This window comes from Diadema antillarum, unplaced genomic scaffold, assembly GCF_040938485.1.
Source record: "Diadema antillarum isolate AM-2024a unplaced genomic scaffold, OU_Dant_1.0 seq00000604_RagTag, whole genome shotgun sequence".
Taxonomy (NCBI): Eukaryota; Metazoa; Echinodermata; class Echinoidea; order Diadematoida; family Diadematidae; genus Diadema; species Diadema antillarum.
Window position 1 is genome coordinate 1,149,591 of NW_027271532.1, and position 22,155 is coordinate 1,171,745.

General features: G+C 39.4%; 1 protein-coding gene across 2 annotated transcripts in view; it reads right to left on the reverse strand.

Annotated features, from left to right (window-relative positions):
- The window catches only part of LOC139735871 (general transcription factor IIH subunit 2-like), an 87,542-nt gene extending 66,265 nt beyond the window's left edge, over positions 1 to 21,277 (reverse strand). The window contains exons 1-2 of one of the 2 annotated variants that reach the window (XM_071646618.1): positions 21,120 to 21,277; positions 17,841 to 18,000 (exon numbers count right to left, since the gene is read on the reverse strand). In XM_071646618.1, coding sequence (XP_071502719.1) covers positions 17,841 to 17,899 — 59 coding nt within the window. In that variant the 5' untranslated portion in view covers positions 17,900 to 18,000; positions 21,120 to 21,277. Of the gene's footprint in view, positions 1 to 17,840; positions 18,001 to 21,004; positions 21,084 to 21,119 lie in introns of those variants that run through there. The other variant, XM_071646619.1, reaches the window with a different exon arrangement.
- Between the last annotated feature and the right edge of the window lie 878 nt (positions 21,278 to 22,155).

Genomic DNA, 22,155 nt, shown 5'->3' on the forward strand with positions numbered 1-22,155 from the left:
GTTAAAAAACACACTTTCCTGTCCATTTCATGATCCCAAATTTTAGCATAATGTAGAAGAAGACTTGCTCTTTCAGAAAATATGAAAAAGTCAATATCGGCTCGGTTGACCCATTTCACCTATTTTCAGTCCTCACACAAAATCAGTGTGTGCGACTTTTTGTTCGTTTTGTGGTGCACGGTCACATATATATGGTTATTGAATGTTTCCTTTGGGTCCCCCTCTGAGACCAAACAGGGTGATACCTGGAACTGTCTAAAACAACTACAGTGCAAGTTGTAGCTATAACAATACTGGAAAGAGCAGTGGTGGCTTAATGGAGTCACCAGTGCTGCCATCAAGAATTACACTGAGTGATTTCAAGTTTGGTGCTAGTGCTAGGGTATAGAAGCTAGCGCTACGAGAGATTGCTCTTGCAATTTGCGTAGTATGCTCATGGGCGAAATTGATGCGCAATTTGTGTCAATAAGAGGGTATATATTGCGTGACCCTAGCAGTGCCGTATGTGTAACACGGCACTGAGCCCTAGTATACCATTGTATATGGAGTGATTTCTGTCTCCCTTTCATTTTCTCCCTTTTAGGGGGGCATACAGAGGATGAGATTGTACTTAGAATTTCATTTTGTTACATAGTTCAAATATCATTCCTGTCTAAGCATGAAATGCAAAATTTGAAGAGATGCCCTTTATTTTCCAATCTGCAGTCCCATAAAGTTTGAGCTAACTACCAGTAATTACTGTAGGGCGTATTTTTATTTTTTAAACCATTTTGTTTCAATTAGTACAGGCTACTATGTAATCCTGCGAGATTTTTGTGCCAAAATTGATTCTTTTCTTTGCTAACTTTGTCAATTTGGGGGTGCTGAATCCAAAAAGCTTTGGTTCCATTTTTTCCCATGTCTTCAGCCACCATTTTGAATTTCAAAATGGCCGCTATAGCAAACTGTATTTTTATCCATATCTCATACAGTAAGCATTGTTGAAGCTTCAAATTTGGTGCAAAATGTATGGTTGTAATGTCAGACACTCTGGAATATCTTTTTCTGATATTGTGGATTGTTTTGATACAATTTGTAGGCTGCCATCTTGAATTTCAAAATGGTTACCATAGAAAACAGTATTTTGAACCATATCTCATACAATGAGCATTGTAGAAGCTTCAAATTTGGTGCAAAATGCATGGTTGTGATGTCAGACACTTTGATATATCATTTTGTGGATTGTGTTTGGCTGCCATCTTGAAATTCAAAATGGCCACCATAGCGTTTTTTTTACCCATATCTCATGTTGCAATTATTGCAGGAGCATCAAATTTTCAGTAATGCACATACTTGTGGTGTCCAACATTCCAGTACAGCTGTTTCCTATTGTGGATCATTAGATAGGCCACCATCTTGAAATTCAAGATGGTGACCATAGAAAAACATAATACGGGTACAGTCAACCTCGCATACCTTAAATTAGTTGGGACTGAAGACAAGGCAATCGCCAAATTGTGTCTCGCCCATTCGCGTACAAGGAATTAATATCTTTTACAACTCCCAGAAGTTAATTGACCTGCTTATGAACTTTGACCTTGTGATGACCTTTAACTCTCCAAGAGACATCTACCGTCCAAGTTTGGTCACAAACGGACATAGGGATCAAAAGTTATGAGCCACAATCAAAACGCGCCCTAAAAACATAACATTGGGCCCAAAAAGTTTGTTGACCCCTGTCTGTGACCTTTGACCTTGTGACGACCTTCACCTCCCCAAGGGACATCTTCCCTCCAAGTTTGGTCACAAACGGACAAAGGGATCAAAAGTTATGAGTCATAAACGAAATGCACCCTAAAAACTTAACACTGGGCCCTAAAAGTTCGTTGACCCCTGTCTGTAACCTTTGACCTTGTGGTTACCTTCAACTTCCCAAGAGACATCTACCATCACCCAAGTTTGATTGCCATTGTAGCAACATGTGCTGAGTTACGTGTGATAAGAGTCTTGCAAGTAAACTTTAACGTATGACCTCAAATGACCTTTGACCTTATCATGTGACCTCTTACGGCACCATAACATGAAGGTACCCCCAATGCATCCATCACCCAAGTTTGATTGCCATTGAGCAACATGTGTCGAGTTACATGTGATAAGGGAGTCTTGCAAGTAAACTTTAACGTATGACCTCAAATGACCTTTGACCTTATCATGTGACCTCCAACGGCACCATAACATGAAGTTACCCCCATTGCATCCATCACCCAAGTTTGATTGCCATTGTAGCAACATGTGTCGAGTTACATGTGATAAGAGTCTTGCAAGTAAACTTTAACGTATTACCTCAAATGACCTTTGACCTTATCCTGTCACCTCCAACGGCACCATAACATGAAGGTACCCCCAGTGCATCTATGACCCAAGTTAGGTTGTAAACCAAGCAACTTATGTGAAGTTATTTGTCAATTTATAAGAGAGTCTTGTAGGTAAACTTTAACATAGAAAAGAGTCTTGCACATACTCTTTAATATATGACCTCAAATGACCTTTGACATCATCACATGACCTCTGACAACACCATAACATGAAGATACCCCTAGTGCTTCTATCACCCAAGTGTGGCTGCCATTGCTGTAACAGTTGCCAAGTTATGCATCATAAGAGAGTCTTGCAGGTAAACTTAAACATTTGTGACGGACGACGGACGGACGACGGACGGACGACGGACGGACGCCATTTGGATCCCTTAGTCTCGCCTTCACCTCCGGTGGGCGAGACAAAAATGGTTCGAAGTACGCAAACTTCGAGGTCCGCCAACGTCAAATTTTCTTCGACTTATCTGACGTTTATCGATGTTCAACATGGTATCTGTTATAGCACCTACCGATTGTTTGCATGCTTGTCAATTGTATTCTAATCGACTTTAAAGGGACTGTATAGTACTGGTTTAGGTGGGGATTCATGTTTTGGACATTTCTAAGTGAGATACTGAGAAACCTCTTACGAAATATGAAAGAGCATGTAATTTTAAGAAGGATTCAATGCTTATTTGATGAAAATTGGTTTTCAAATGGGTGAGGTATCCAAAAAAGTGATAATAATAAAAGACTACAGGCCACGCCTTTTATTAGGATCTCTTTGTTTCACCTTGTTTTTGGATATCTCAGCCATTTCAAAACCGATTGTCATCAAATAAACTTTTGATACCTCTTAGAATTGCATGCTCTTTGACATTCATAGAGTGGTTTCTGAATATCTCGCAAAACGTTAAAAGCTAAATCCTCACCTCGACCAGAACTGTACACACCCTTTAATATGAATTAATTGAATGAAAATCGATGTTCTTCTTTCAACACTGTTTTCTGGTGGACAATTAAATCACTTATCACCATAAAAACAAAAAGAAAATACCGGTACGTAGTCAAGTGAAAGACGGGGTTGCAGAACATGCGTGCTGAATGTACATTGCGTGTGGATGACCGTGGTGTGTCTACACAATACTGTGTATGCATTTGCATAATACTCGTACACATCATGTGGAGAAACCTGTCGAAACAGAAACTAAATTTACCAAGCACACAGTTACACAACAATCACAAGAATCACATTCTTAGCTTTGCAAATTATTAATATTTTGCACAACATCTTACTATGGGTGTACATGTAGCTCACCAAAGAACATCTAGAGCTACATACATGGAGCGACGGCAATATTGCACCGCTACGCACCGGTCTTCAGTCTACCAGTAGCACTCAAAGTCAGCCGATTGATTATGTTAATCATTTCCAAATGTACGAAGCAACAATATGTTACTTATTTAGCATCGTACGGAGCAGAATATTGCCGTTATTCATTTCCAAATTTAAAAGCAAACATCCGACATTTATTTTACTACAATCATATATGGAGGCGAATGTTACTGCTGTCCACTTCTAAAAGTGAAATGAATCATTTGTCAATTATTTTAGCATCGTACAGAGCCGAATGTTACTGTTTTTCATTTTTGAACGTCAAGGCAGACATCAGACATTTATTTTACTCTCAAACGCAGCTGAATGTTACTGTTATTGATTTCGAAACGTAATAACAAATGTCCAACATTTATTTAATCATACTACGGAGTTGAATATTATTGTTATTCATTTCCGAACGTCAAAGGGATCATTCGACATTTATTTTAGCATCTTCTGGAGCTAAATGTTATTGCTATTTACTTTCGAACTTAAAAGCAAACATCTGGCATTTATTCTATCATCGTACGGAGTTGAATATTATTGTTATTCATTTCCGAACGTCTAAGGGATCATTCGACATTCATTTTAGCATCTTCTGGAGCCGAATGTTATCGCTATTTACTTTCGAACGTAAAAGCAAACATCCGGCATTTATTTTTGTCATCGTACAATGTATATGGAGATGACTATTATTATCATTCATTTCCGACTGTCAAAGCAGACAGTCGACATTTATTTCAGCATCTTCCGGAGTCGAATGTTATCCTTATTCATTTCCGAACGCAAAATTATATATCTGACATTAATTTAAGCACCATACGGAGCTGAATCTTACCGTTCTTCATTTCCAAAAGTATAAGCAAACATCCGACAATTATTTTAGTATCATATGGAGTTGAATATCACCGTTATTCATTTCCAAAATTAAAAGCAAACATCTGACATTTAATTTAGCATCTTGCGGAGCCGATTGTTACCGTTGTTCATCTCCAAAAGTAAAGGCAAACATTAGTCTTTTTTATTGTGGCCCGACGTGCGTTTTGGGTGGCCCCGGTAAATCATAAACATTTACCGAAGAGGATTGTTCTCATGAAAAAAGATAAACAATCTATAGGGGACCTATACGATTGTGCAAGAAAAAATAAATAAATTACCGAAAACTCAAATAAGATTTGAGTCAAAACAGGGGTAAAGTAAATGATGATTTTTTTTTGGTCTGAAAATCGTACAGCGTATCATTCCGTAACATCTAAATTTATCTGAATAAACTGTTGTTAAATCATGTCTTACTATTCTTAATTACGCTAGACCTATACTTCAAGATCATATACCACACTATTTCCATAATTGCATTGCTGGAAAAAAAAATCAGAGCTTGCGTTCTCGGGGGAGAATTAATGAAACAAACTTCGTGAAAGGAAAAAAGTTTTAAAAAACACTAGCTCAGGAGATTGATGTTTGGACAGTGGACCGTGATTAATGCCAAAGATATAGCTGTTAACACCTCAGCAGGTGCGCCATGACGGTTAAGAAATCTACGCACACGGCATGACTGTCACAATCGCAAATCAGAACACAGTGGTTAAAGAAAAGACGACGATGGGTCAGAGCGTATAGTGCTATCGTAAGCACTCCATTTTGACGGGTGCTATGCATACCGTGTACATGTGTCAGTAGGTGTTGGGGATTTTTCTTGTCAGCTGTGTACCGGGTATTTCTTAGGACGCACGATCGTTCTGGTCTCAGAATATTTACAATCAAGTGTGAAAAGATTTGTGACATGTCTTTGCTGTCCACACACGCTTAATCGGAAATGCTGAGTGATGTTTGCAATTTCGATTCGAGCAACATGCTGGGAAAAACAATAAGTTAATTAAGATCGGGACATTAGATTTCCCTTCGAGGTAACCAAACTTCGAGTTAGTTTTTTTTTGAGCTACGCGCGTTTTAATACACAGAAACTCCATAGGAACAATCGGGACTTTCATTTTGCCCCTGAGGTAAGTGATATTCGGTTAATCCGACGTCGAGGTTAGCGAGGTTGACTGTATGTGGTAAGCGCCTTAAATGAATTTGCCAAAATTGTCCTAGTTAGACCGAATTCATTTTCAGGTCATGCAGATCGACAGCCATCTCTTAATCCAAAATGGCCGCCATAAATTCGGACTGTAGGGACGAGGTTCCAATGACGTCATCAAGCCATCCCGAGGGGCAAAAACTGCGTGGGGGAGGGGGGGAGGGGTCCCATAATACTTCCCATACAATTGGTGTGGACAAGCGTGTAAGCGTTATATCCCACATCCCATAATAGCCAAGTGGGTATGTGGTTAGCATGCACGTGATTTGTGTTTTGCCTCTCAAACAAATTGGTGTCGTGGAACCTCGTTAATAGTTATATTTCATCCCAGTTATTAAATATTTGTAGAAAAGCAAGCATTGATACGATTAAAGGTGATCGTCAAAAACTTGATGCTTGCTCGAGAGAATGAAGACAACAAGGAAAAGTCTCGCAATGGCAAGAAATGCCATGGTCACCCTACCAGGCATCCCATTAACAAGCTTGTTTGTTGACCACAAAATGAAACAACTCATCAGGGAGCTCATTATTGCAGGATGTATTTCTGGAATAACACAGAGTGAATAAGAAATACCAATGAGTAGGTTTTTTCTGATTGCCCTTGTGTGGGTCATCCTAAATTATCAAGACTTCCAAGATGCTTACTGCTGTACTGCCAATGATTCTAAAACTACAAGGAGCAATAATAGCTCAGTTCTGTGGCACTTTGGATGCATCAGAATTCCTCAACAATTTAGAACACCATTACTCGAGGGTAATCTAAACTAGAACTATCACTCATTGTGATTAATATACCCCCACCCACAACTGAGGAAATTAGCTCAACCAGGATTTTTTTTTTAACTTTTTAATTAAAAAAAAATACCATGGCAATGCACTGTTCAACAGTAAATAAATGTATTGCTCACTGTTAGTCAAATTTCCCACATCTCAAGTCAAGTGCTCAAAAACTGAGTGAGCAAGATAAATAAACTGACGATTTCTATGGTTTTTATTAAAAATTGTGTAACCATGGCAACACAATGTTGGTTATTAAGAAAAAAAAATGAAGTTTGCACAACTATATATCATAGCCGTCACATGTGCCAAATTTCAAGCCAAATGCTAACAGGATGAGGGGCTTAGTTGAATTCACAATATTAGTGTATCATTTTCCTTCAAAATACACTGTTACCATGGCAACACATTTTCCACAATGACAAGAGTTTTTGCACATCTAGGTAATGTAGAGGTAACATGTGCCAAATATGAAGCCAAAATGCTCTAAACAGAGAGAGTTAGGATCTAATTGAAATGTTTGTATGATTTTCATTCAAAATGCACTGTTACCATGGCAACACATTGTTCAACAATGATGAAAGATTAAGTTTGCACATCTACGTACCATAGTGGTTGGGTGTGCCAAATTTCAAGCTAAATGCTCAAAGACTGAGGGAGTTGGCGGAATCCACATGCTTTTTGGTGAAAAAATGTTGTTACCATGGCAACGCATTGTTCAACAATAATGACAGATTAAGTTTGAACATCTATATGCTATAGTGGTCACATGTGCCAAATTTCAAGCCAAATGCTCAAAGACTGAGGGAGTTAACTGAATCCACAATATCTTTGCATGATTTTCATTTGAAATATACTGTTACCATGGCAACACATTGATCAACAATGACCAAAGACTATCTATGCTCATCTGCGTACTATAGTGGTCACATGTGCCAAATTTCAAGCTAACTGCTCAAAGACTAAGGCAGTTACCTGAATCCACAATATTTTTGTATATGCATTTTAGTGAAAAGCTGCTGCTAGTGTTACCATGGCAACCCATAGTTCACCACTGACGAAAGGTTAAGTTTGCACATCTACATGCTATAGTGATTGCATGTGCCAAATTTCAAGCCAAATGCTCAAAGAGTGAGGGAGTTAACTGAATCCACAATATTTTTGTATGATTTTCATTCAAAATATGCTATTACCATGGCAACTCACTGATCACCACTGACGAAAGATTACCTTTGCACATCTACGTATCACAGTGGTCATGTGTGCCAAATTTCTAGCTAAATGCTCAAAGACTAAAGGAAGTTAGCTGAATCCACAATATTTTTGTATTTTTTTTGTAAACAAAAGCTGTTACCATGGCAACGCATTGCTCAACACTCACGAAAGATTAATACCCCTTTCCCGCTGCCCGTCTCGGTGAACCACCGAGAGGTTCCCCGGTGAATTCACCGGGGAACCTCTCCGTGAAAGTTTCAGTGCCGTCGTTTCACACTGCTCTCGGTGAAACTTTCCCCTAGACGGGTTTTCTGCTCGCAACGTGGGTGATCTTATGTACTTGAGTTTGTTGTGCATCTGCGACTTGGTTTTTTCGATCCCATGTTCAGCAAGTTTTCGGAGGAGGGACTCGTACGCGGCAGCGTCAGCCGACGTCCCGCTCAGTTCTTCGTTCACTGCTGCCTCGCTATACGTACTCTCTCTTCGTCTTTGGTCCACGTAGTTCCAGCCATTTGCAAAATTTCCTCAAATTTCAACAGCACAAAACGTCAACGGATTTCTCCTGCACACTGTAAACCCAGCAATTGACGAGAAAAGCACAAAATACGAAAAAATCAAGCAAGAGGCGGACTGTATCAGACTTTACTGGAAGAGTTAAGAGCTAGACACTAGAGGAAGACGAAGAGGGAGGACGCATCAAATCGATCAAGTACAGTACACTGTAAACCTATCAGCTTTGTGTATGTATACACGGCGTGCTAATTAAACAATACAATGCACAGCACGATGCAAAACAATGCCGTCGCACTGTGAACGCCACATTGCACACAGTGTCGAGTGTATGTTTACAAACACGAATTACTAGTACCCTGTACGTGTGGATTTGGGAGGTTGAGTGCGCGCTAGCTAGCTGAAAACGTGTGCATGACCAGAAACAAAACATGACCTTTGACATAATCTGCATATTTTCCCCGGTGTTTCACCGAGACAACCTTTCACGCTGGGCGCTCTCGGTGAACCACCGGGTGATTTCCCGTTGAACTATCGGAGTTTACCCAGGACGCTTCTCGGGTAAAAATTGCCCAAAATTTCATCGGTGTTTCACCTAGGCTTCCCCTAGGTTTCAACCGAGTGACCTTTCACACTGCGGGGTTCCCCGGGTGCCCCCAGGTGCCCCCGGGGAAGATTTTCTTCAGCGGGAAAGGGGTATAAGTTTGCACATCTATATACTATAGTGGTCATGTGTGCCAAATTTCAAGTCAAATGCTCTAACACTGAGGGAGTTAACTGAATCCACAATATTTTCGTATGATTTTCATTCAAACTATGCTGTTACCATGGCAACACATTGATCAACAATGACGAAAGAGTACATATGCACATCTACATACAATAGTGGTCACATGTGCCAATTTTTAAGCCAAATGCTTGAAAACTGAAGGAGTCAGGCTAATCCACACATTTTTGTATGATTGGTTAAAAAAAAAATACTGTTGCCATGGCAACAGATTCATTACCACACACATCAAATGTGTTTTGCACAAATATACATTACATTGATCGCATAATCACAAATTCAAACTGAATTGCTACAAAACTAAGAGAGTAGAGCAATCCACAACATTTTGTAAGATTTTTATGAAAATCTTCCGTTGCCATGGCAACGCATTATGAAATACTCATGAAATAGGTTTCTTGCACATCTGCCTGTGATAGCGGTCACACATGCCAAATTTGAAGTTAATTGCTCAAAAAATGAGAAAGTTGTTCAATCCACAAGTTTTTATGAAAATATGCCGTTACCATGGCAACGCATTATGCGATACTAATGAAAAAGGTGTCTTGCACATCTACCTTTGATAGCGGTCACACATGCCAAATTTTGGGTCAATTGCTCAAAAAATGAGAGAGGAGTTCGATCTACAACATTTTGTTAGATTTTTTAAAAATTTGCCGTTGCCATGGCAACTCATTATGCAATACTAACGAAAAAGGTGTCTTGCACATCTCCCTTTGATAGCAGTCACACATGCCAAATTTGGGGATAATTGCTCAAGAAATGAGAGAGTAGTTTGATCCACAAGTTTTTACGAAAATATGCCGTTGCCATGGCAATGCATTATGCGATACTAACAAAAAAGGTGTCTTGCACATCTACCTTCGATAGCGGTCACACATGCCAAATTTTGGGTCAATTGCTAACAAAATGAGAGAGGAGTTCGACCCACAAGATTTTGCAACAGACCGACCGCCCGACCGCCCGACCGCCCACCCGACCGACCGACCGACCGACCGACCAACCGACCGGCCACCCAACCTCAGGGTGATTCCTATATACCCCCCTACACACTATGTGTGGGTGGGGGTATAAAAAAATGTCACTGCACTGAAACTGATGAATGTGGTGTTTGGCAATCAGGTATCGGAAACATTCAATTATCAGAAGTTATAAGTTCTACTGTTCTAAGTAATTCCTCAATCACTCTTCATCTCACAATTTTATGGCCTTCTCCTCATTCTCACTAACAAAGGTTCATTTTTCATACCCATGCCTTAGAAACACACAAAACTGAGCCAAATGATCAGCCTGAAAGTTGAAATACTGATCAGTCAATTCCATCTGACACAGAACGGGGAAAAACAGAGGGTTCATCAAAGATGCCATGGGAGCTGTCACCCGTCACAACAAGGAAGCAGATATCCTCATTCCATTGCATGTATTAGATGCTACTTCAAGAGCAACAGGGAATTTCAGAGACGTTATTGATGATTATTACATGTACGTATAGACACTGATATTTTCATTCTCCTAATGGATCTTTGCTTTACTTTTAATACTGCATCGCATGTTGTCTGCTCCATCACTGGAAAAGGAGATGAAAAAGTACAATTGACATTGTTGACAGATCATGTTCTTCAAATTATTGCAAAAAAACACAGGTCTGCTTGGTCACGCCTTTCATGGCGCAGGCTGAAGTTGAAAATTTGAGGATGTCTCAAAGAGCAGATGGATCAAGAATTCTCTGGAAGCCTTGAATCATGCAGAATGTGCAATGACACAGTCCATGCCTTCCAGAAGTTGGGCGTGGATGACTTCAACCTGGACAATCTCCCGCTTTGCTCTCGTAGAGTCTTGATACAACACATCCAGAGAACAAACCTCGTAAACCTTCAGAACCTATAATTTGTGCCTCTACTTACAGGTGAATATAATATGGCACATTGGAGTTATTTTCAACGGACATAAACTGTGCGATTAAATGCTTTGAGCTTCCTACACCAATGGTAGCTACAGAATTCATTATCATGTTCATATGGCAAGGAATGCAAAAGCCATTGTTTCTGGAAGAATTTAGAACCAATTCTCCCCTGTGCACAGCCCTATACAAGTGGTGTGACTTCAAAAACACATGGAGGGAATGAGCCTAGAAGACATTAACTAGGTAAATTTCCGATAAATTTTCTAGTACACGGCTAATATTGTTTATTTAAACTCTACAAGCACATCGTCTAAATGGGGGCATTTAGTCACTCAGACACAGTTACTGAGGCACTTTTGAAAGTCATTTGCGTTGACACCAGAATCACATGATTTCCCATTCACAAGTTTTACCCAAATGCAATGTTCTTAACCCTAACTACATTTGTAGGCCGGGCTATTTAGGTAGATCATAGAGCCGGGGGAGCCTCCCAGGTCCTCCCAGTGTCCTGAGCAAATATACACGTAAGATTAAAAAATTGCGGCATCAGAAAAAATTTCTTAAGTATTTTCTTGTTTTTTGAATTTCTTGTGTATTTCTTTGTTTTTTCGACTTTATGTTTTTCATTTGTTTTTTCGATGAAACTTGTCGGCGACATTGTTTCAAACAAGAAAATATGCTATTAATTGATTTTAATCAATAAAACCCCCAAATAATCATGCTTTTATGAAATTTGCCTGTAAGCACAGTTTGCATTGAAATTGTACACAAATTCACGTTTTTGAGCAATTTTTGGTCTGACATACACGTACATATTTATGCGCAATTTCGGAACCGCGTGCCCGGGCATCGCAAATTTGGTGTCAAAAGATGCAGGAGACTCAAAAGAAAAAAGTCATGAAACGTCGCGGCGATAGCTTTTCGCGTTAGCGATACATCGCGCGGAACGTCGAGGGGGGGCCTCAGAGGCCCCCCCCCCGGTTAGTTAGGGTTAAAGGAATGTTTCCCATGGCAGCCATTTTGCATTTCAACAAGGCAGTGTACCTACGGGAAGCAGTCCCAACTTACACATAGGTCCTACATCATCATGAAAGTGCCCCAGCACGCTTAAGTTTGCAGGGTAAAGATCTTACAGCACCAAATATGGGTCGAAATCCATCTTGAATTTCAAGAGTGGCAGCCAATGCGAATAATACATTATTACAGAATGTATAGTGTGTGTGTGTGTGTGTGTTTGTAAAAGATTGTACAATGTACAATTGTACACCACCATAAAAATTGATATGCCTAACAGTTGCTTGTAACCAAAGATATTAGCTGAAATGCAGCCATTTTGAAAGATAAAATGGCAGCCTCAAAAATGATCTGCAATTTTAGGGAGGGGATCAAAGTGCATCTGAATGTTCAACATCATGAGCCCGGTTTATGCCCGAAATGTGAACTTTCTGTACCGGTATTGTTTACAACATGAAATATGGGTCAAAATATACATTCTGGTATGGCAGCCATTTTTAATTTCAAGATGGCCACCTATAACATCAAAATGGACCATCATTTCAGAAAAAGATGTTTCAGAAAGTGTGAAAGCATTCGCATGCTCTTTGCCCCAAGTTAGAATGTAGAACCTTACACAATGCATACGATATGAGATATAGGCCCAATTACATTTGCTATGAAGCATGATGGCCATTTTGATTTTCAAGATGGCCACCAACTAAAATGATCCATCATTTAAAACAAAAATATATATATTAGCATCTCTGACATCATAAACATGCTTTTTGCCCCAAATTTATACTTTCCATAATGCTTACAACCTGAGATATAGCAGGGCTGCACACTAACCCATTTTTTCTGTCGGTCCAACCTGTCTCTGTCGGACGGTAAATGCTCCGTTTTACCATTTTTTACCGGTCCGAACAGAAAATTTACCGGTCAACAACGACAACTTAAAAAAACAATAAATGACTCGCAAACTTATTTTCTTGTTTTTTATGGACGTTTTACCCCCCCCCCCAAAAAAAAAAAACCCATGTACATTTTACAGATTAATATTTTTAGGGTAAAACTTGCATTATTTGTTGCACAAGAAATAAAAAAAACAAGATAGGAAAAAATAAAATGTTTGTTTGCGAATTACAGTGTAAAATGATAATGAACAAAATCAGATTGTATCAAATGCGTTTGTGACTTTTTCTAAACATCGGCGCACGAACTTGCTGCGTAACCTGATCTTGATGGTCAGTTGGATTGCGACGATTTAATGAATTATTTTAGCTGTGATATTTTCTGATGCACGCGCTACAAGGGGTTCTTTATTTTTCTCCCGATAATCTATTCGCATTTGTGCATGCGTTCTTGAAAGGTATGCGACATGCAGGGCCGAATTCGCAATCCTTTTTGCGCCCATTTCCACCTCAAATATTAGCGGGATTGTGATGATTTCATAAATTACTTCGGCTGTAATATTTTCTGATACACGCGCCAAAAGGGGTTGAAAATGTGTCCTTTATTTTTTTCCCATTAAACTCTTCGAATTTCGTAAGTGCGTTCTTAAAAGATGTTCCACACGGCCGAATTCATGATACTTTTTGCGCTTTTTTCTACCTCAAATATCAGCGGAATTGTGGCGATTTCATGAATTTTACTTCGGATGTAACTTTTTGTGATGCACGCACCGGCTAAAATGGTTGAAAATGCGTTCTTTATTTTTCTCCCCATAATCTCTTCTCATTCCGTACATGCGTTCTTGAAAGGTACCGGTATACGACACGGCCGAATTCACGATCCTTTTTGCGCCTATTTCTTCCTCAAATATCAGCGGGATTGCCATGATTTCATGTATGACTTCGGATGTAATCTTTTATGATACACGCGCCAAAAGGGGTTGAAAATGTGTCCTTTATTTTTCCCCGATAAACTCTTTGCATTTCGTAAATGCGTTCTAAAAAGATACACGACACGGCCAAAAATCATGATTCTTTTGCGCCTATCGTTTCCTCGAACTTCAACGGGATTGCGATGATTTCATGAATTATTATTCGGCTGTAATCTTTATGATGCACGGGCCAAAAGGGGTTGAAATGTGTCCTGTATTTTTCACCCAATAATCACTTCGCATTGCGTACATGCCTATACGTCACGGCCGAATTCACGATCCTTTTAGCACCTATTTCTACATCAAATATCAGCGGGATTGCGATATGTCATTACTTATTTCGGATGTAATCTTTTGTGATACATGCACCAGAAGGGTTGAAAATGCGTTCTTTATTTTTCTCCCGATAATTTCTACGCATTTGTGCATGCGTTTTCAAAATTATACACTGCATGCAGGGTCGAATTCAAGATTCTTTTTGCGCCTATTATTGTTCACTCAAATTCCAACGGGATTGCGAAATTTTCATGAATTACTATTCGGCTGTAATCTATGTGATGCAAGCGCCAAAAGGGGTGAAAATGTGTCCTTTATTTTTCTCCCGCTAATCTTTTCCCATTTCTTACATGCGTTCTTAAAAGGTATACGACACGGCCGAATTCACAATCCTTTTTGCGCCTATTTCTACCTCAAAATATCAGCGGGATTGTGGCGATTTCATGAATAACTTCGGATGTAATCTTTTGTATAATGCACGCATCAGAAGGGTAAAAATGTGGTTTTTTTTTTCATTTTCTCCCGATAATCTCGTCGCATAATGTGCATGCGTTTTTGATAACCAACACGGCATGCAGGACTGAATTCAAGATCCTTTTTTTCGCCTATTATTTTCTCAAATTTCAACGGGATTGCGTTGATTTTATGAACTGTTATTCAGCTGTTATCTTCTATGATGCACTCACGAAATGTGTCCTTTATCTGTTTGTTTTTTCCCCTCTATAATCTCTTCGCATTTCGCAAGCTTTTGAAAGATACGACGCAGCCGGTGGAATTCATGATCCTTTTTGGGACGATTTCTACCTCAAATATGTAAGCGGGACTGCGATGATTTCATGATTGTTTTTTTCTCCCTAGTATTATCTCTTCACATTTTGTGCATGCGTTCTTAAAAAGTACTTGGAAGGGCCGATTTCGTGATCCTTTTTGCGCCTATCTTCATTATGAGACCATTCTGAACGAATTAAAATATTCATTTGTGAAATGACTGTGTAAAATGAAAATAAACGCAATCAGATCCATTTACTGTATCGCTGAATATCGAATGTCTTTTTACTTTTTCTGAAAATCGACACAAGTAAATTAGTTATTACATAACTGCCATGCTGCTGCGAAGCCGGGATCAGATCGATCTTGCGTTTAAAAATCATGCGTAAAATGGCCCAGAAATGCGTGCGCTTCTATCAATGTTTCTTGTCTGGCATGACCGCCGATCACAAGCAAACGAAACGCAGTTACACTGTACATGCTTTGCATGTACAATGTATTGCATCGCATGGCAGTGCGTGAGCAGCGCCAAACGTGCAAGCGAGCGCGAATAACTGGCCGACTGCTAGTGCTCAAAACTAATACTAGTATATGTTTACTGTACAAATTGCACCGGTAGACATAAACGAAAACTTGCGTAAAACTTGTTGAACAGTGCGATATCTTGCATTCTGTTTCTCCCTGAACGGGGCTGCTCTTTTTCTTTCTACTGACCCTACCAATGCTTTTTTTTTTACTGGTCATGTCGGACCGGTAACATGTGGATTTCCTGAAAAGTTACCGGTCCGACGGTGACTTTTGCCGGCGCCAGTGTGCAGCCCTGGATATAGGTAAAAATACATATTTAGCTATGGCGGCCATTTTGAATTTCCAGATGGCAGCCCTCAAATTGTATTAAAACAATCTGCAATATCAGGAAATGGTATATCAGAATGTCTGACATCATAAACATGCTTTTTGCATCAAATTTGAACCTTATGTGATGCTCACATTATGAGAACTGGGTCAAAATAAAGTTTGCTATGGCAGCCATTCTGAAATTCAAAATGGCGACTGAAGACGTGGTCGAAAAAGATGGAACCAAAGTTTTTGGGAGTCAGCACCCCCAAATTGACCAAGTTAGCCAAAAAAATAATTTTGGCACGAAAATCTCACGGGATCCAATATTTCGACATAGCAAACTATACTAAATGGTGTATCATTTATGGTGTGCATGGCAGTGTTCACAGAGGTCCAAGTTTTCTCTCCCCCACCCCCTCTCCCTCCTTTGTCGTTCTCTTTTGGGAATCTTAATTACACCATGTATGCATTTTGGGGTCGTCTGCTAAAGCTGTTTTTGCTTTGTTTTGTTTGTTTTTATTATTATTATTGTTATTATCATCATTATCATCATTTTTATCATCATCACTATTATCATCCTTATCATTACACGCCTATATTGTTTACTATTGGGAGAGAGAGAGATAGACGGCATACTGTATGTCAGCTCACACACAAACTTTAAAGGACTACAGATATTGAAAAGTAAATGATATTTCATACTTCATATTCTTTAATGCCTCAGCAGAAAAGATTCTTCTCAATGACATTTTGAGGTCTGAAACACAGCTATACCAGGGAGATATACAGTACCACTGTCAAAAGAAAGGAAGGCAAGAGTTTGCTCCATTGGGTCACATATTAAAGGACAAGTTCACCTTCATAAACATAAGGATTGAGAAAATGCAACAATATTAGTAGAACACATCAGTGAAAGTTTGAGGAAAATTGGACAATCGATGCAAAAGTTATGAATTTTTTAAATTTTTGTGTTGGAACCGCTGGATGAGGAGACTACTACAGCTTGTGAGTCATATGCGTACAACAGTATAAAGAAAATGTAAAAGAAAATTCAACATATTTTCACTTTTTTCGCATAATTAAAGAGCACTTGACTTGCCTCTTTCTAAAGGCAGGGGGAATAATATTACTCATAACATTTGTCGGTAACGAGTCAGGGGAATGTGTACTTTTATCAAAAGATGGAATTTTGTGAAATTCTCTTTACATTTTCCTTATATTGTTGTACGCATGTGACATCTAAGTTATTCATACACTGCAGTAGTCTTCTCATCCAGCGGGTACTGCACAAAAACTTCAAAAATTTATAACGTTTGAACGGATTGTCTGATTTTCCTCAAACTTTCACTGATGTGTTCTACTAATATTGCTACATTCTCTCAATCCTTATGTTTATGAAGGTGAACTTGTCCTTTAATATGCTCACAACAATCCAATGCCCTCAATGATTTGTTACCAAAATGGCCGCCATTGGGCTCCATGTAGGGCTCCATGACGTACTACACCTGTTTGCGTGTGAAATCGCAAGACTACACCCTCCTAACACTTCTATACTCTTTGGCTCTATACCTGTAGTGCTCAAGTTTGGTGGTCATCGCTCAAATCAGTGAAGAATAATTGAGATGAGAGTATGCCATAATACTGTGAGTACAGTGCTTAAATCAGGGTAAGTTCATAATTGACCTTTGACCTTGTTAGACTTCACCCATGAACCTGACCAGCATTTTCAGGTTATGCACCTGTGGTGTGTGTTTGGTTGTCATATACGGTAGGTCAAAGCTGTGGAAACATAGAAAGGAGTACACCCGAACTGTTGATGATGTTGACATACCTACATCATACATGTCTTGCTTCTGCTCAGCAGGTGAGACAATTTAAATTTGAAAGCAAGGCAGAATAGTGATGAAGCTGTGTGAACAAGACTTTACGTGAAGCTGTGTGAACAAGACTTTACGTGAAGCTGTGTGAACAAGACTTTACGTAAAGATGTGATATGCCTGAAGCCCAAGCCCTTCATTGAAGAAGGGAAAATACTGCCTGAAATTACAAAAATGCTGTGGGATGTGAACCATGTCATTTGCTGATAACAACTTACCATGTTCTTTCATAGTCTCCTTCCCAGGTGTAACTCTTTTCTGGTTCATCATCAGCCATGGTTGTATACCCCAAACAACTACACCGTAATGAAAGGCTTGGACCGTTTTCCCCACAATATCAACCACTTCTCACGGACTTCCGGAATGATCTGTCATATTCTGCAAAATATAATATGGAAAAGGAAAATTTCAATCAATCCTTTGAAGCATGATTAAAGACACACCTTACAAAATGTATGTCCTAGGCGTAGCCTATGGGCAGCATCACACTCGGCATCAAACCTAGACAGACAAAGCCGTCTGTCCGGAGGAGTCTTTTATCATTTTTTATTTCTGAGCAATTCCGCAAAAAATGTTACCTTTCCTAAAAATCATAAATTTGCAATAATTTGAAAAACATATGAGCTACAGGGACAAATTTAGTATCAAATGCTAGAACTTGTCTACAAATGTAGTTCTTTCATTTGAGTGGTATTTTGATACAATTAAAGTGTATAAAAGTCCATTTCGGGGCAAAATTTTTGATAATTTTTGTAAAAACAAACAATCTTTGACTCTCATTATTCCATACAGTGCACTCCCATTACAACGAACACGGTTATAATGAAATTTCGTTATAACGAAGTAAAACTTCTGGTCCCAAAATTATTGCCATTAAAGTCTATGGTACAAAATTCGCTTATAACGAACACGGTCATAGCGAAATTTCCCTTATAACAAAGTCTTTTCCGAGTGCCACTGACAAAGAAAAACATAAGAAATGTGCTCCATTATATTAACTTATAACGAAATGCCGAGTGCTTTCGAAAATACGTAGCGGAACAAGCTAGTATCTATAACGTCTCTGCATGGGCGAACGCTTCACATCACTGTGTGTTCGCTCCGTGTGTCACGCACAGTTTCCGAGGGGAACTTGCGTTATTGTAGTACAATCATCTGAAATTAAATGACTATTCGTTTTATTGTTCAGAAGATTCTTTACAAAACACACAGATTCTGATCCCATTTCACATAGTTTTCAAGTGTATGACGAGTATTCAAGAAACAGAATTATGCATGGCTTCCTTGTTTTCGTTATCATATTGTATTTGTTCACGAAAGAAAACTGCCGGTCCCGAGCATTTCGTTATAACGGGAGTGCACTGTATTCAGACACACTTCAGCATTTGTTTCAAAGTACTTCATGGTTAAGAATGAACCTAAAAATACTAATATTAGCCTTGTCTGAGATATACACTGTGTTAAAGTAGGACTATTCAGACTTTAAAAAGTGGACAAAGTTGTAATGTCCGTAATGCTAAAAATGTAATGTCCGTAATGCTACATTTGTGAACCTGTAGGCACAATTGCCAACCTGGCGAGTAAATGCTGAATGTGTTGCACACCATTATCAATCTACAATACAACTTAAACAGGACCAGAGCACTCACATCAGTTAAGAAAATTCCTTTTTCGTAATGCTCTGATCCATAAATTTTTCAACATATCCACATGGAGGTAAAAAATCATGTCCAAAAAATGTAATGTCCGTAACGGCAAACGTTTTGTGTACGGTATGTAATATCTACCAAATGATTTATAGTAACTGATCAAAACTCGGACTGTTGAAATTTCAGGATGACTGGGTTAGAATAAACCATAAATGGATTAAGAATGATTATGCCGAGTTGTGTAAAGCCCACAAAGTCACCAAAAATTCTCTAAATGTAATGTCCGTAACTGCTGGAATTGCCCTTCTATGACTCTCCTCCATGTACATAACGTTAGACATAGTCTCTGTGGAATATATCCCTGACAAGATACAGACCACTTTAGGTCAACATCAAACGGTTCTAGCCGGACCAGACGCTGTTACATGTATATTTGACCGAAAGATCGGTCTGTAGAACTCTGGTCGTCGGGGATTAACCCCAGGGCGCTGCTGTTAACCAGTCTCAGCACGTGTTGGGGTCGCTGGTGCAGTTTAGTCAGGGATTATATGCTCCACGAAAACTGCGTCTGGCTTCACAGAATCCCCTCCACAGGAGAGCCGACAAGGCAAAAATGATAAAAGACTCCGCCAGACAGGCTGGGCTAGTCGCATTATAACTGCGACCAGACCCAACGCTACGCGTTGCTCCCACTTGCCACAGTAAACTGTGTACAAGGAGAGCCCCGGGGTTAGGTTACCAACTTCACTGAAAGATCGGTCTGTATCTGGTCATCAGGGATGTTCCACGGAGACTGCGTCTGGCTTCACGGATCCCCTCGTCGGAGAGTGATAACGCCAATAAGAATAAAAGACTCCTCCGGACAGACGGATCTTTCTGTCTAGTTAACTAATAACAACTAACCCCAGCGCAGGGCGCTGTAACCAGTAACTCGGTACGGGTTGGGGTCGCTGTTGCGGTTAGTTAACTCTTTATGTGCCACGTTCGCACGCCCGACTACGTTGATGGCGTGCCAACTTCGCATATTCTGCTCAAACGCATAAACCCGCCCAATCCGATCGATAAATCACCAAATGCCGCGGTACAACTAGATCTAATGTTACAATGAAATTGTTTTTCGCACTTCTGTTCCTAGTTCCTCTCACATAATCATATTACAAATAGTTTGCATTTTATGTGATGGTGATTAACTATCAAGAGGTGTTACTGTTAGCTGCTGGATTTGCATGTAAATTCTAACGTTAGTTTCTGTCACTGTTTTGTGTACAAAAGTCATGTTTTTACAGTAATGACTAATGTTGCTAACCGTTACGTTAGTGGTTCTGTGAATGAAAAACAAATCGGAAATTTGTCATAAAATTTACATTAACATATAAGGGCAGCTGCAAAGCAAAGCTTGGCACTTTCTCTTTAAATTTAGTTTGAAAAACAGAATGTTTTCTCAAAGAATAACTACAATTGTACATTAACGTCTCAGAATAATAATGCGTCACACAGGGGGGTTTCCACCATGACACATGAAGCGTTAACTGAACACAACTAACTGTTCCGTGTTACATATTCGTGTGGCCGGGGTAAGAAACATGGGCAGGCATGATCTACATTACTCATTAGTAAATTTACGAGATGATACAATGTCAATGAAAATGTACATCATTACATGTGATGTAAAGTTAAATTTAGATCCAGACTAGACAACCAAAGATACTCGTGATAATGTAGCCGTTAATTACTGTAAACAACATTCGAATGGACGAAAACTGCGGTTCCGGCATGGACCATAGTCTGCAAGACCAACCCCAAGAATCTTCAGCTAATCGAAGGAGACGAACTTGAATGAAGACCTACCTATTTAGACCATAATTTACCACCGTGGTAGGCCCTGTCCTCCCCTGGCTCTGTGCAGTTATACACAGTACACACACGTGGCGCCGAGGTAGAGCTGGTTAGCGCAGTCAGCTAGCTAGCTAAGTAAAAACTTTGTGCCGTTGGCCTAGCCAGCTGGGTCACCTCCCTGGCCTAGCTATCTAGCTAGCTACCTCACAGAACTCTTCATCTGTGAGCTACCTCCGTATATATAAGAGCTGCATGGTTATCGCATTTATGGAACGCCATGTGTTGCGAGAGTCGGGGGAAATCCAAGATCAGAGGGTGTTTGTTTGATGTGGTCGGTTCCAAATATTCTGTTTCAAAACAAAGTTTGGAAAGTTTAGGTATTTATACAAATCGAGCTAATTCTGATTACTTCGTTACGAGCTCTTTGTTAATAATAACGGGCGTAAGATAGTTGAGTTGTGCAAGGGAATGGATCGATGGATGTAAGGATAGGAAGTGATATAGGCCCTAGCTTTTGGTGATCTTACATGTTTGAAAAATAATGGTTATTAGTGTGATTGACTATGTTGTGTAATACCTTCGGTATTGATGCCTAATATCGTTTCTTTTGCAGTTGATATTTTGATCCATGTCTTTCTGATGTGCACAAGTTGATAGAGGTGTCCTTTGATTTTTCTGCTTATCCCTAAAGGGCCAGAGATGTTCGTACAGAGGCCGTGGGTGATTCTGAGCGTGCCTCTGCGGATCAGAAGTATACGAGAATAAAATGGGATGGTAAATAAACTTTGTGAATATAAAGATATATATATATATATATATATATATATATATATATTTGAGTGATGATGTGGAAAAAGTAGTGAATATGTTTGAAGAAGTTGATGTTGACGGTTTAGGCCAGGTAGATATTGATTTTATGTGCAAAAGTCTCTGTGGTGTTTTACTAAACCCTGCACAATCTCTGTGTGTGTGTGTGTGTGTGTGTGTGTGTGATCTGAGACAATAATTGGACATTCTAACTCTGAGTCTTTGTAATTAATAAAGTAAT